At 42.0% G+C, this 15813-nt stretch overlaps 1 protein-coding gene across 1 annotated transcript in view; it reads left to right on the forward strand.

Moving 5' to 3' along the window:
• Positions 1 to 14: 14 nt before the first annotated feature.
• PPM1H (protein phosphatase, Mg2+/Mn2+ dependent 1H) overlaps positions 15 to 15813 on the forward strand; it is a 130367-nt gene continuing 114568 nt past the window's right edge. The window contains exon 1 of the mRNA XM_027656351.1: positions 15 to 250. Within this exon, the coding sequence (XP_027512152.1) occupies positions 15 to 250 (236 nt within the window). The remainder of the gene's footprint in view (positions 251 to 15813) is intronic.

The following is a 15813-nucleotide window of genomic DNA, read 5'->3' on the forward strand; positions in this document are numbered from 1 at the left end:
GCGGGGGTACTATTATGCTCACGCGGGTGAAGTCCGCCGTGGCCAATTTCATGGGCGGCATCATGGCTGGCAGCGCGGGCGCCGACCACGGCAGTGGCGCGGACTTGCCCCTCCGCTTCCCCTACGGGAGACCCGAGTTCCTGGGACTGTCCCCGGACGAGGTGGAGTGCTCCGCCGACCACATCGCCCGCCCCATCCTCATCCTCAGCAAGGACACCCGGCGCCTGCCCTGGACCACGGGCTACGCGGAGTGAGTACGGACCGCGGCCACCGCGGCGAGCAGGTGGAGCGCGGCCGAGCCCGCTGCCCCCGCTCCCGGCGTAGCGGTGGCGAAAGGCGGCGATGCCGCGGGACCTTCCCCCGGCGGTGCCGGCGCTGCCGGAGGCGGCGGGAGCGCAGCCCGGGGCCTGCGCGGCGCCGCGGGCAGCGGGAGCGGCGGGGTAAGCGGCGGGGTGGGCGGCATCCGCGGCGCCGTGTGTCCGGCCCCGACTATAGCTCTGCACCTGGGCAGCTCCTTCCTGGGAGCCCGAGGATGCGCATGGTCTGCTGCCCTTGAAAGTCCCCGCGGGAGTGGCCGGTACCCGGACGGGCGAAGGATGGCAAGGAGCAGCACCGGGCTCCTCGACTCGTAGTGACGGCTCTGGGGGCTCAAGGGCCGAGGATGGGGTCACCGTCGGTGAACAACAGTCTCGGTCCTTGACCCTGGAATGAAAAGGGCCTTTGGAAGGAAACAGGGTTTGGTTTGCGGGTGTGTAAATGCTTCCCGCTGCCCAGGAATGGTGGAACGTGTGGGGTTTGGGACACCTTCCTGTGGACCTGGCAGCCGACGCACTTGCTAATGGTGGCTGATCACATATTCCCAAAGTGCTTTCCAGTTTGAGTAGACACTTGAGGGACACAAGCTCCAAACTGAAAGAAAAATCCATGGCCAACCCCGAAGCTGGGCTGGCTTTCCCAGTGGTTTGTTTCCCTTACACACTCATATCATGATATTTACTTTAGAGGGTGTCTGATCAGGACCTGGTTGTAGCCTTGCCAGCCAGGCAAAAGGCAGTGTTCGTTTGGATGCATCCAGCTGGCAGTGGGAGTAGTTTCGGAGTCAAGGCATGTCCTTGCACTTGATTGCTGTATCCGTAACACATTGTTTTCCTTGATGATAATGGGTGCAGGATTCAGTATTTGGTTTCTTTCTGTTACTGTCTCTAAGTCTTGAGCATGAATCGCCATGCTACCAACTCTGAGATTACAGAAGGTAAACTAAACTACAGACTACAAGCTGTTTTGCTATAGTCTCTTCAGGCATACATGAATTCCCAAAAAAACTATTGCAAAAACTACAGTGAAGTCTTCACATTGTTAATAAGCAATCACCAGCTTTATTTAAGAGCTTGTTCTGTCATTGGGGATGCTGAAATTGGATGAGAGATTTAAAGAATTTTAAATTTGATTGTTCCCCTCAGATTATTAAAGAATTGAATAGACTACTGAGCAAATTCCCCAGGAACTAAAATTTTAAATATTTTAAAGTAAGCTCTAATTGTTCTGCCACTATAATAGTTCCTTAAAAAGCAATTCTTTACTAAAACAAATACATGCTGCTATTTTTAGGTGAGGTGAGGTGCTGTGGCTTTCAGCAAGTAACTGTAATTACAAGGTGGTGACAAAGTGGAAGGGAGGTTCTCTGGCTTCCAGGTATGCACATCCACTGCTGCCTGTGAGCTTCCCTGAAACTATGGGAGCAGAAAAACATGGGTGCTGGAAAGTGAAAGTGCAGGTTGACCCTGTTAATGACATCTGATGTGAGGGAGTGTTTGGAGATACAGTAAATGGCTCTGGTGATCATAAAACCAGAACAACATACCAGGATTGTTTTCACATGCTTGTTACTCTTCCCTCTTGAGCTTTGAGCAGTTTGGTTAATTGGGAGGCGTACACTGGCTTTCTCAGTTCCTATTGTTATCTATGTGAAAGAGGTTGGCTTTTTGCTTTATCTTTGGTGGTGGGTGGGTTTTTTTCCCCTATTTTTCTTTGTTCTCATTGCCTTCCCTTGCAGTTACTGGTTCTAGTGTTGGTGGAGCAGAGCTAAGTGAAAGGTTGTACTTGTTATAGAGAGAGAAGCAGTGAATATGTTACCAGGCTCTTCCCAGAAACGTGGATATGATGTTTCAAAATGGAGTTTCATTGTAACCAAAAGATATCAAAATGCTCACTGTACAGAAGCTGAAAGGAAAGCAGTTCCACCAAAATTGCATTGTCTTCCAAAGACAAAGCATTAATGAATAAAGAAAAAGAAGAAAATACAGATTTTACCAAATATTACTTTTTTTTTTTACTCCTACTGAGCTATTATCAGGCTTCCTGAAAATAATTGCAAGACTTGCTGGGAGGTATACATTGAAACTATGTTTTTCTTTTGGAAAACTCATTTGAGTTACATAGAGAAAAGAAATGGAAAAAATACCAGGAAGGTGAAATTACTTTTATACATGTTCTGAAGTATGTTGGATTGGGGAAAGCAGAGGATAAAGTACTTTCATACTATTATTTAGCATTTCATTAGTGTCTGTATCAAGGAAACTGTCAGAGCAATGTTTGCTTTTTGTTACAGTGCAAGTGAGCATTTGCAAGAATGTTAGGAGGAAGTTTGGTGTCCTCACGAGCAGCTTGTGACATAACACAAAGGTTAGCCATTCAACTCACATTTTACTAGTTTGCTTTGCTACAAAGACCTCAGAAAAGATGTACCATACCTGCAGTGTGGCAAGGTCCAGCTTCCCTGAGCTATTGCCTTTTCTGTGTTTTCATGTTTTAGCAAATCAGGAAAAGTGATTTCAATGTTTTGTTGTTGGGAACGCCTCTGGACACAAGGGATTTTTACTTCATGAAGCTTGTTTTAGTTGTAAAGCATGTTAGTTTACAGATGATCATGGAGTTCCTTGCTGTTGTAATGTTGGTGTTTCATCCAAGATGGAGAAGGCATTTTGAGGTTAGACTTGGTTCCCATGCAGAACTGAAGCAGTCTGAGTCTACAAAATATTTCAGGGAAATTCTTTTGTTTCTTTGATTCCTGAGGACCAGTATTTCTTACTAAAAAATGTGTTTACAAAGGAGCTCACCCTGTTGACTATCTCTCCTCCCTAGGATCTGTGTGGTAAATGCCTATTCATCTGACTTGTTCCTCTGGAAAAAGCACTTCTCCTCCTCTCCTTTTTCTTACTTCTCTTGAACTAAACTTTTGTAATGGGTATTTTTGCCATATTACTCATCTGTGTCATATTTTTAAACTTATTTTTAAAATTACCTACTTGTCTTTGATATTATGTAGTGAAATGTAAATTAGCCTTTATTTTTTATTATTAGCTTTCCCTCTTTTAATAGGGTGATCATCATGCAAAGCATGTAGGCAGGCAAATGAAATCTTCAAAAACATTTTTGGTGCTGGGATAAAACATCATTGCTTCCTGAAATTTCACTGGGAATCCCATAGGGACCCAGCTCTCCTTAGTCAGTAAGCAGCCTGAAAATTGTCTTCTAAAATGACCATCCTGCTGTCTCTTCTGCGCGTGGGAGACCTGAGACCTTGAATTTCATTTCACCTCATAATACAGGATGGCAAAAGGCCAGTAGATGTTTCAAAGAGATACTCTTGTACCACAGACACTTGTCTAATGGTCATCAAACTCCATAGAAGCAAAATGAAAATTGTATCCTACGTCCAGTAAGCATTTTAATTGTCTTTAAATAAAAAATAATAAATATAATAATATAATTTAGAAATAAACTTTTCCTTTTATCAAGGGCATCCTTAACATAGTTTTCTGCATGTGGTTAGCCAATGTGCATCAGGAATGACCCAGGGAGAAGGTAGTCTGTTAACAAACATTCTTTTAAGTCTGCCTTTAATCCAGAGGAGTAAGAAGATTTACTGCTCTCTGAAAAGTTAACTGATTTATTTGAGAAAGGGGGGGTGAGAGGGATCCTACCTGACACTTTATTTACTTGTTGCCTTTCCTCTCCTCCGCAAGCAATTGCACTCCTGCGGCCACTGGGCTTTTCTAGACCTTTCCCTGTCTGAACCTTGAGTTGGTTTCTGAGCTTCTGCTTGGATTGCCCTGTTATTGGGGGGGGGAAATTTCTTTTTTTGGTCCCTTTCTGTGCTGTTTTCAATGTGTTACAACCTCTGTCCTGCAGAGCTACTGCTGTTAAATCTGCCCTCAGCCCCAGTGTTAAACTCTGAAAGTAAGTGCTGAAGTAGAGGCAGTAGCATGGAGTATATAATCTGAAATTACTCAGATGGTATTCACTGCATCCAAACTCTACCCAGAACATTTTTTTTTCACCTTTTCCTCTTCTGCTTTATCTTATTCCCTCTGTGAAGGTAGAGGACGAACAGGATTTAGCAGAGCCTTACTCTCCTGGTTGAATTCCCTTGACTACATATGATGCAATAAAATAGATGCTAAATTTGCAAATGACAAAGAACTAGCCTGCTGCTCATGCTGGTGGAGTTGCAGAGAAACTGTAACTGAGTAGCATTTTGCAGTAGAAAAACAAGATTAATAATATTCTGCCTATTTTGAATGTGTATTTCTGGTAGTCCAGAATTCAGTACTATAATCACTTTTCTAAACTGTATGAATCCTGGGGATGGGACCATAATAGCTACTCCTGTGTCTCATGCATTCCTCTCTTTGCTCTTGCTTTTCTGCCGTCTCTTTGGAGAACATCAAAAGGTACTATTTAATACACTTAAGGGACCAGGGGAAAGGTTAATTGTATGTTGTCTGTGACCTTATGCAAAAGACACTTTTGCCTGCCTTTTTTAATTAATTTTTTTAAAAAATTCTAAGTGAAACTTTAGATATCTTTACAGTTTCAAGTTAGAATACATTTCCAGAAACTTAACTTTACTGGTGTGTGTGCTTCTTGGCTTATAGAGTCAATTTTTTTATCCCAGCGGTGCCTTTTGTTTGATGAGGCAAAGTCCGGGCTCTTTTTCCATAATGATACATTTAGGAGATACCATGGATTCTCTACTCTGCAGGCCTGTGGTGTGGTGGCTACTGACCCATAATGAATTCAGAGTTGTAGGTGAAGTGTGATGACTGTGTCCTTTTACAGCATTACTACAGTGGCACGTTGTTACAGTTCAAAATGAAAAGAAGGGGGGGAAGTTCATGGATTTTTTTTTTTCTGACTCTAAGTACTGGTTGTTTTGTAAGGATGATGATGTTGCATCATGTTTTCTCATGCTGTGTTACTTAGCTTGTAGGAAATGAACCCACATGAGAATTGACTGGAGGTTTTTGTTAAAATAACTTCCAGCCTTTCTCAGTGATCATAAATGTTTTGTTAAGATAACACAGAACTATTTTTCCACCTGACGTACCATTCATGTTCTTTCTAGACCAAACTATTTATACAAATGTTAAGCATTGTATTTACAATCTGAAGCAACTGAAAGCTTAACACCTCTGTGAGTTGAGGTAAACCAAAACACAGAAATTGCTTGTCCTGAGTTGACCAATATTTTGATGTTGGAGGATAGCATAGGGCTTGCAACTACTGCTTGCAACTATTCTAATCCTCATTGGCTCTTACTAACAGGAGATAACACCACAGTCCTGCTTCTATGAATTGAAAGTTACAGTCTCAATTCTGGGAGCTAGTCTTTCTAACCCTCAGCTGGGAGCATGACTCATACACCATCGGTAAACACATTCTTGTATGTATTCTGTTTGGTACAAATTTCAGGAGGATGATACTCCTGGGAAAAGGAATACCTTTTTTTATCTTGCTCTGTTTGGCTGTCTTCTCAGGTTAAGTACACAGAAGTAATTAATTGCTTTTCTTTTTAAACTTCGTAAAAAGTTGTTTGCAATTCTCTTTGTTGGGATAAAATTAAGTTCCTTTATTCTTTTTGTAGTTCAGAACATAAGACTGAGTAGGACCTGATGAATGAGCTAAAAACTGAAATGCCATACATGTATCTAAAGACAATTCTTCTTGTGCATGAATTATTCTTCTATGCATAATAATAGTTTTAAAAGCTTCAGAAATCCCTTTCCTTGTGTAAGAACTTATGCTATAGCATCTAATATTTATTTCAGAATAACCTTGGAGAAATGTACCTGTGTAAATGTACTGGTTCCTTAAGGTGAAGGAAATGGAGCAGTGAGAATAAGTTTTGGCAAGAGATTTGATACAGATGTGGAGAATGAGTCCTGAGTTTTACGTTCTGTGTTTAGACAACACAGTTATTTTTCCTGTGTGGTCTCTGATTTCTTAGAACTAACAGAGGTAAAAGGAGAAAAATAAAGAAGGGGAAAAAAAAGGTAAATCATGTGCTCCTGTATTTTTAATGTTGTCTAATTTGCACAAACATGATTCCTAATGAGACAAGTATGAAATTCATCCATCTAAGCTATCTCATATTGCTAGTCCCTCAGAAGCTTAAGACTTGTGCTGTCTCACATGTTTCTGAAAGGCTTGCTTGAGCATGATCGCAGCTTCTGAAACCAGAGGGTGACTGTGTCCTCCTGGTTAGCCTTTCTTTGGCCCCTTCTGCCTTGGCACAGGTGGCAGTTAGCAGATGTTACCTGCAGACACTCTGGCTTTGTTCATTTCTCTTGGTTGCAGCTGCATCACTTGGGAAAGTTTTAAGTGGGAATGGCTTGGCGCAGTTATCATCAGAGCATAAAGTAATCTGACAGGGCTGTCCCCCTTAGGGTGAACTGCTTTGAGGCTGTGAATGTGACCAAATAAAACATGCTCAGTTTGACCTTGAAAGGAAGCAGTGCTGCAAAGTACAGGTCATTCCTGTGATGGGATCTGTGTGCCACTAGAGAAAGAAATATGGTTTGTGGGTTTAAGGATTGGGTTAAGTCAGCTATGTAAGCTGAATCCCAAGTAAGACTTGGAGTGAGAGAGTGCTGTTAATGAATGCAGGGAGATGATTTGGGCAGAACAGACATAGCAACTTTGCATGGGGCTGGAGTAGGTGTTATATCTGTGCTGCAGCAGCATTTACCAGGAAGATAGAGGCTCCTGGGTCACTTCTAACCTGGATCTTTATCCATGTCCTTTCGGATTTCTTTTCTAGTTGAACTTGCTGCTCTAAAATGCAAGAGGTCCTACTGGGCAGCAGCACCCTAGTATATTAACTGTACCCTTTTTTGTCTCTGTCTAAAGATTTTTTTCTTCCTTATTGTTGAACAGAAAGAGAAAGATGACTCGTAAGATTTGATTCCCATTTGGCCAGTCACATTTACCTGATGGGATATATGTTTGGGATGGCCAGCTATAATACACAATATTATCCAGAGTGGTTTCCTGATCATAGATCAGATAGAACAGGTCACAGTTTCAAGTGCTCAGGGTGCAAAACAGTTAGCAGAGTTGGTGAGAGAAATTCCAGCTTGTGTTGAGCCCCTTCCCCCCCCCCCCCATATCCAACAGACATGGGGTGGAAGTTTTATTGCATGGTATTTACAGAAGTTCAAGCAGGTAGGAGGTGGCCAGCAGGTCCACTGAAGCCATTTGGCTGGTTTCACTCCTATCTTCCCTATCCGGCATCACACTTGCTGTCTAGTAAATGCTGCCAGCTCTACTTGTGGTTATAAGTGGCAGGGTGCTAAGTGGTTGATACTGCATCAATAGATGAAGCTCATAAAATGGCTGGAGGCAGGTGTGTTTCCTCCTCCCAATACTGTATTCAAGGCAAGTGTTTGTCTGCAGAGTTTAACATTCTCCAAATAAATACTGCACCCAGTATTTCTTCAGGGGGAAGCTGGTCTAGGGTAAAGCCAGCCAAAGGGATGTCTGTGGTTCTAGATTGTAGCATGGTTTAATTGCTGAAGTCTGAGATGGGGAAGGATAAAAATAACACCAAGCTTAGGCAGTCATTGTTAGCAAGTGCAGTGGATAGTGCAGGAGGGGATGTGGGCAGCACATAGTTGGGGAATGCCAAAATACGGACCCTGTATATGACTCAGCACTCATGCTGGTTTAAAAAAGAAACTTGATTAAGAAGAGTTATTAGTGTGGTGGGCACACTATATATATAGATGTGGCAGGCAGGCAAATTTCTGCCATGAAGCAGGGTGGCAAATCTAGATCTTTGCTTATTGTTTGGGATCTGTATTTAGCACAGGACGAAGGGGAAGAGAATCTGCTGAGGGAGCCCAGAGCTGCTTGAGGTACAGGGATATGGGCAGTGGTGTGTCCTCAGAGAACCTCTTTGTGTCTTTGTGGCCTAAATGCACCTTCTCCTAAATGGTCTTCATTCTCAAGATGAGCAGAAGTCAAATGGGTCTGGTCACCCAAGAAAAAAGAGGACAACATCTTTTCAGCCTCTCTCTCCTCTGGTGTGGGGAGATCTGTCTGTCCATCGCTTTCACTTGTCATAATGTCAGGTTGTTTTTAATTCTGTGATCAATGTCAGACCCTGTGAAAGGGTCTTCTTGTGAAAGCAGGTCCAAGGTCCTGGTGGTCATTATACCATAAAGGTAAATAACCATTTCCAATCTCTTTTTTTCCTCTTGCGTCTTTCTTCTTTTTGAAATGCTACCATAAGGTGTAGTCAATCTTGACTGACTGTTTTTGATGCTGTTCAGACTCTTTTGCAGGCAGCGATAACGACACTGCAGTCAGCTTTGCCTAATTTCAGGGAGAGAAGGTGGGAGAAAAGAGTAGGAGACCATGTGCCATTGCCTTCATGCTTTCCGTGGTGGTATTCTGCTACAATAAGGAAGAAACAGATTGAGTTTCATTTGCATCTGATGTCCAGGATACCACTGCTTCAGAAATCCTATGGGAAAGTGTCCTTGGACTGGCACTACAGGTCTGTAAGATTATCCTTTCATAGGCATAGCTCTGTTTCCAAAGTCTTTGCAGTTAATTTCTTCTTTTATTTAATCTGCTGGTCCCATAGCTGAGTGCCTTTTGTGCTGTCCTGCCCATCTACCCCATTGTGTAAAGGTACAGACAAGAGGTGAGTTCTCTTCTCCTCTCTGCCACGCCCCCCCAGTGAGCCCTTCTGGATTTCCCTGATTTGTTCCTCTGTCCTTTATGTCCTGTTATGATAATTTCTGCTTTCTGAACTCCCTGCAGAGAGACAAAAGAGATCCAGCTCCAGCCAAGTGCTGCAGCAGATCTTTTTTCTTTTTTTCTTTTTTCTTTTTTTTTCCTGCCAACACTGATCCATTCAGGCCAAGTATGATTTCTCTATCTTTAGGTATGTGTTAGAGACCTCCTCAGAAACAGATGATGTGTAGTGCATGTTTGTAATGCCATAAAATACCTTGCAGTCAGAACTAACAATCCAGTCCTTGGTAGAGTCTTATGCTGGAGGTGGGACTGAGGACGTGTCCAGCTCTTACAACTTGAACAGTGGTCCATTTTGTGCAGAAGTCTTGCAAAGAGAAAACAGAAGTTACCTTGCAGTTCATCAGAGACCCCTGTATTTCCAGATGTGGCAGGACACCATGTGGACAGACTGATGTAAGTTCTCATCCCTCAGTTCTTCCCAAAACAGCAGTTTCAGCCGTTACCCAGCCATGGAAAACTTGATAGCTTTTCCCTGGAGTAAAACAAAAACCTTTCTATTATGAGCTACCTGAGCAAGAGTTTTGTCCTTTTGTTCAGTTGTAGTGTTTAAAGACACAGCTCTTTGAAGGCTAAGAAAATATCATAGCCATTGCTACTTTGATTTCAGGTGGGTTCTGGTGAGTTTTGAAACAGTGTGAAGGAGAGGAGAGTTAATGCTGGAAAAATAAGTTGCCAAAAGTGGCACTGATAATTTTAATAATAATAACAGGAACAACAATAATAATTATAATAGTTATTATTATTGTGTCAATTATTAATTATTGTTATTATAATTATTATTTATTAATATTATTAATTATTATTCTTTTCCCCTTCTCTCTTGAGGGAAGTTGCTGTTTTACCATTGGTTGTGGACTTTTCCTTTTTGATTCGTAATCTGTGCTGCTTGTCCATAAGGAGGAGAGAGCAAGAAGCTGTGAAACTTAATAGTGGGAAGCAAACCTTATCTGGTTGGGAAGAGCACTCCTTAAATTGCTTCAGGCCCAAGTGTTGTAACTGAGAGTAGGGTCCACTCCAGTGGGTTCAGGGTTGCATTGAATAATCAGTTTTCAAGGCGAGAACTGCTGTGTAAAATTCATGTCCCTGCCTTGCTGACCAGGCTCATGAAGCAGCTGAACAGCAGTGTTCGTACCCAGGAGTGCAAAGGGTCTCACCTCCATTGGTTTCAGTGGCTATGGGGGAAGCTTAGTGCCTCTTCCTCTGTCCCACTTGCATCCCCCCCACTGTTCATTCCACTGGCTCCATGGCTGTGCATGTGTCTTGGTAGGCTGAGTGAGGGTCTTGGTTTTTTTATTTAACAGTATGCAATGCTTTGCAAGAAGCCTGTGCAATAAAACTAGATTCCGTAAATTGCTGGTTATAAGTGGTTCTTAAAACAGCATTTTGAAGAAAGTGCTTTTTCTGCTGTATTTATCTTAAGGATCTTTGTTTCATGAATGAGTGCTAAATTTTGGAGTTGGAATTAGATTTATCTGAACTAGTTTTTGTTTCTCATTGCTGAACTTATTGGTAGGTATCTTGACTGGAAAAAAAATTAAAAGTTTTCTCTTTTTTTCCAAGGATTTGATCTAAGTTCAAAGTTGCAATGTTTATAATTTAAAAACTTTAAAAGCCATAAAGTGAAACCTGCATTGTGTGTATGGTGCCATGGGGGCTGGACCATGCCTTCAAATTTTGTTATTTGGTTAGGTATTTCGAAATGGAAAATACTGATCATAAAGCTAACCTCAGTGATTATTGCTGCTTATGTCATGACATAAAGTTTTATGTATGGCTGGTTTGATATGAGTGACTTAAACTTTAGAGAATGTAAATAGAATTTTTTCTTCTCTTCTTCCTCTCACTCTTTGAACAAAAAATAATTGTTTTTCAGCTATTTTCATGTGCCATTTGAAGGTGCGAACTTAGTCATATCTGCTCTCAACCATAGTGCAGGAATTGCTAAGACATTAACATGTACACTGATGTCTTTAAAGAACAATATATCAGCATCAGACCTGGAGGGCGATTCCCTCTCCCTTACCTTGTCACCCCTCTCATTAATCACATTTCCAGTCCTGTGCTTTCAGTTAATTGCTTTATTCTTCTCAACAAACTTTAATTAAGATCAGTGTATCCACAGCCCTTGCAAAACCTAGATGGCATCTTCTTCAGGCTAGGGCTCTCTCTGGCATACTCCTCAATGTCATTTTAAGGTCTCTGTCCCAGGCTGGAAGTGCGAAGCTGGGAATTACGGTCTGGTTAGTTCCTTTGGCAACCTCTCCAGAGTAATCCCTGAAAATCCTAGGTCTGTGGATGGTAATTCTATTAGCCGTTCAGCAAGCTGAGTCTGGAAGAATGCAGCTGGTGTGTGGGAATGTGGGAAGTTCCCCATATCTGCCTTTAATCCTGCTTTTAGAGGGGAAAAAAGTTATAGGCTAATGTGATTAGCTGTAATTCCATTCTTGCTTGGTTTCAGAAAAGTGTCTGAATGCTAAATCACTAGCTAGTTCTGAGAAGTGTTTTTGTAGAGGGAACAGGGAAATATTTTGGTACTAGACTCATCTGTCTTTGAAAAAGCACTGGAATCAAGAGAAGAAACTCTCTTAGGCAGCAGTGAGTTTCTAGTTTTTGTTGCACAGCCTAATTTAGAAATCTGAAACCAAGAACGTGTAAATGGAAACACAAAATGAGCATAATCCTTTCAGATACCTAGGTGTGTGTATAAACACAGGCATGGAACAACTTATACGCACTGTGGATTGCTCTTCAGGGCTTTGCAGGCCCAGAGGTTTACATTTGGGGTTGTGTTATTTGCTGATATGTGACAGCTGCTGCTGCTGGGACTGGTGGTGTGGTTGATTTAACCCAGACCAGGGACAGAGCTGTCTGTAATAAAAGCTGTGCCTTCTACCTGAAGTGAATGATCTGGGGACTTTTTTCCCCATTGAGGCATGTGTTTTTCCTTTTAGTGCTAAGGGAACAAGAGTACAGACTTCTGTGGGAGCGCTGGTGTGTCCTGTTGGAAATGCTGTTGGGTGCTGCAGAAGGGCAGAGGCAGGACCCTCAGTGACAAGCACAGAGCATGCTGCAGCCTGCTCTGTGTGCGAGCACAGACAGCACACTGCTGTGGGGACAAAGGGCTGAGTCCTCTTGTGTGAAATGCAAAAAATGCAACCTGAGCACATGAGTTGTGCTCATAGGTTCCATCTTCCCCTGTGGCCATTGTCTGGGGAGAAAGAACCATTGCTCTCACCAGTTCAACCTGTTTCCTATTTCCAGGGGAAAGAAGGGAGAAGGCAGGAAAATACCTTGTCTTGACTGTTTGCTGGAGAAATTGAAAATAAATGTGGCTGGTCTTGGAGTCCAATGCTGCCTGAATCCTTTGTAGTGAAGAGCTCTGGAGAGAGATGATGTCAGAGGACTGAGCTTGTTGCTTTTTCTTTCAAGCAGCAAATTCGAGATACTGCAGCTTTGAAAAATTGTGTGAATTGAGGCTTTTCCTTGAGGTCCTGTCAGGTTCCCCCTCCTCTTGTGCCCTTTCTTGTGGTGGCAGTGACATTGGGGCTTGGCGTAAGGAGCTCTGGGTGGCAGCTGCCCCCAGAGTCCCAGGGAAGGGAGAGAGCGCACAGGCAATGCTGGAAGGGTGCCTGGACAAGCTGCTTTGTTCAGTTCCTGAGGGAGAAAATTCACTGAAAAGGAGTATTGTTCACTTTTGTCTTCTGTGTCAAGTTGACCTCAGGTGTTGGTCCTGTCACAGTAGTTCAAATGCTTGGGAAAGACGATACAGTAGCAATGAAATGTTGCAATACTAATTCTATAAATCTATAAGCTTAGTCAAGCTGATGTTTTGAGAGGTGGTGTGGGGCTGCCTTGTTTACAAATAAAAACTATCACTTTGTTTGATTAGGGTGTAAGGCACACTGCCTCTCTTGCACTTGCTTAGAATCCTGATGGTTTGGTATGTGGTGTAACTGCTGTCCTCCTTCACAACTTTCTCTAAGGCTGGAAAACCTCTTTAGACTATCAAATAAATAACTAGGTGCCTTTAACATAACAGCAACAAAAAACCCTCAAAGCTCCTCCCACTATCAAATAATCAAAAGGGGAATTTCTGTTCTTTTCCTTTTGAAATTGTATCAGACTCCCTGGAGAACTTGGAAACACTAGATAAGTAACTAGATGGATTTAATCTTGGAGAAATGTAGTGGTGTTTGGCAAGGATAATTTCAAGTAGTGTTACACAGGTATGCATTTTGAAATCACAATTTCCCCTCTAATATCCCTTTGAAAATCATGCCAGAACAGTTGCTTCACTAAGTAAAAAGCCAAAGAAAGTGTTAGTGTACAATCAAAATGGGATGTGATAGTGGAAAATGGATTGTGTACATTTAAAGCACTGTTAAGACTGTTAAGACCCTTAATTATTGGCAGAGCTAAAGAGGAATGATGACTATGGAAAAAACCAAGCAGGAAACAGAAGTTGAAAGAGGAGGAAAAAAAATGAAGCATACAAAACCAGGAGAGAGTATACTGAAAGCAGGCTAAATATTTTTGTATTGGGGGAAAAGTTTAACAGGACTAGAGGCCCCTGTGACAGAAAATGAGAGATTGTAAACAGTGATAAAGGTAATTCTTCCCTGTGTAACTTAGAGTATATGGGCAGAATTCATTGCATGAGGACATACCAAAGAAATCTTTTACAGCTGTATATCAGGGTCTTCTGTTTCATGAAGTACGGAGACCCTGGATCTAAAGGTATTTAAAGTTAGAGACAGGTATCATGAAAACCCAGAATCTCCCCCTCCTTTTCTTCTTGAAGAGAAGAGAGAACCTTTCATGTTTGCTGCATGACAGAGGTATCTACTCAGCATTAAGGGGATTGCTCTGCCGTGGTTGGGTTCATTCCTGAATTAACCTGGTATTTCTCACACTTCCACCTGGAATACCTGAACTTGCTTGTGCAGCAGAAAGCGGTGCAATTAGCGGGAAACAAACTGAACTGCTGAGAAAATTTTTCCAAAGTTGTTTATTGTTTTGTTTGGAAGGATAATTCAGATTATTGTGGTTTAACCCTGTCTAGAAATTAAGCACCAACAGATATTCACTCACTCCCCCACAGTGGGATGGGGGAGAGAATCAGAAAGGTAGAAGTGAGAAAACTCATGGTTTGAGATAAAGACAATTTAATAGGTAAAGCAAAAGCTGTGCACAAGCAAAGCAAAGAATTCAATCACCACTTCCCACGGGCAGGCAGGTGTTCTGCCATCCCCAGGAAAGCAAGGTTTCATCCTGCATGACAGCTACTTAGGAGGACAAGCACCATCACTCCAAACATCTCCCCACTTCTTCCTTCTTCTTTCTCCCAGCCTATATTGCTCAGTGTGGTGCCATATAGTATGGAATGTCCCTTGGATCTGTTAGGGTCAGATGTCCTGGCTGTGTCCCCTCTGAATTCCCTGTGCAACCCCAGCCCATTTGCTGGTGGAGTGGGGTGAGAAAGCAGAAAAGTTGCTGATATTTTGTCTGCCCTACTCTGCAATACTGAAAACATTGTGTATTGTCAATCCTATTTTCAATAGAAATCCAAAACATACCCCCATACAAGATACTGTGAAGAAATTTAACTTTATTCCAGCCAAAACCAGTATACAGAAGAAATGCCAAAGTGTGGGAGAAGGCTGTTCCATGGAGACTGGAAAAGAAATTGAAAGTGTCAGCACAAACTACCAAAAAGTGGTATGTAGCTTTTCATCATGGGGAGAAATTGCTTTTAAAACAACACCTTCTTTAAGAGTGAGAAGTATTTTTGGTTTAGGAGTCTATATTTAAACACTGCAGAAAGCAAATTTTTTTGTTCAAAGATTGTTGTGGTTATTTTATGGTATTTGAAAATAGGAGCTTTTCCCCAGCTAAGAACTGAGGAAGGCTACCTCATCAAGAAGAAAAGTAATTTACTACTGGCCATTGGCATCAAGTAACGTCTTATTTCTTGTCTTTCACTTCCTGTGTAATATTTTAACTCATGTTTCTGAATCAGAAAGGCAGAAGAAATATAACCATATACCTATCAATTTTTTTTTGTCTCTTACTGGATCTCCTGTTGAGAGTTCCATCTCTTCAGAAGCATCACAGACCTGTGGGGCTCTATACTGCTTTCCTCAGTGTTGCAAGAGTACTGTTTGGAAAAGACTTCACAAAAATCAAGGGAACATAGTGCTCCAGGAAACAATTGAACATAGTTCCTGGCAGGTTATAAGGCCCAAAAGATCTCTGACTAGCGAATGGATTAGTCATAAAGAATCATTTAACAAATAGCTCAGTCTGGAGGAATGGCAAGGTGGTGTTGACTTTGAAAATAAGAATGGAGTTTGGAAATGGTTCCCCATGTGAGGGCTTTACCAAGACCTGAAGAAACTAAAATGTGTACAGTGAAAAAGTCATACTTTCAAGGAATTGGAACAGATGGGATTTGTTCTCTACACTGAGAAAGGCACTTGCAGTATGAAAGCACTTAGTGCTCACAAGTAGTTGTCACACAGCACAGTAAGGGGTGTAAGTCATATATGGAGCTATTGTAGCATTTTACAGGAGAGGTTATCTTCACCAACATTAAAAGGATGTTTGGAATGTGTAGAAAGAGATGGGGTTTTTCATATATGAGGCACAAAATAAGCTTGTTTGGGAACGCTGCTGCTAGAACATCTTCATAAGGTATTACTTTCC

This window comes from Corapipo altera, unplaced genomic scaffold, assembly GCF_003945725.1.
Source record: "Corapipo altera isolate COAL_440 unplaced genomic scaffold, ASM394572v1 1, whole genome shotgun sequence".
Lineage (NCBI taxonomy): Eukaryota > Metazoa > Chordata > Aves > Passeriformes > Pipridae > Corapipo > Corapipo altera.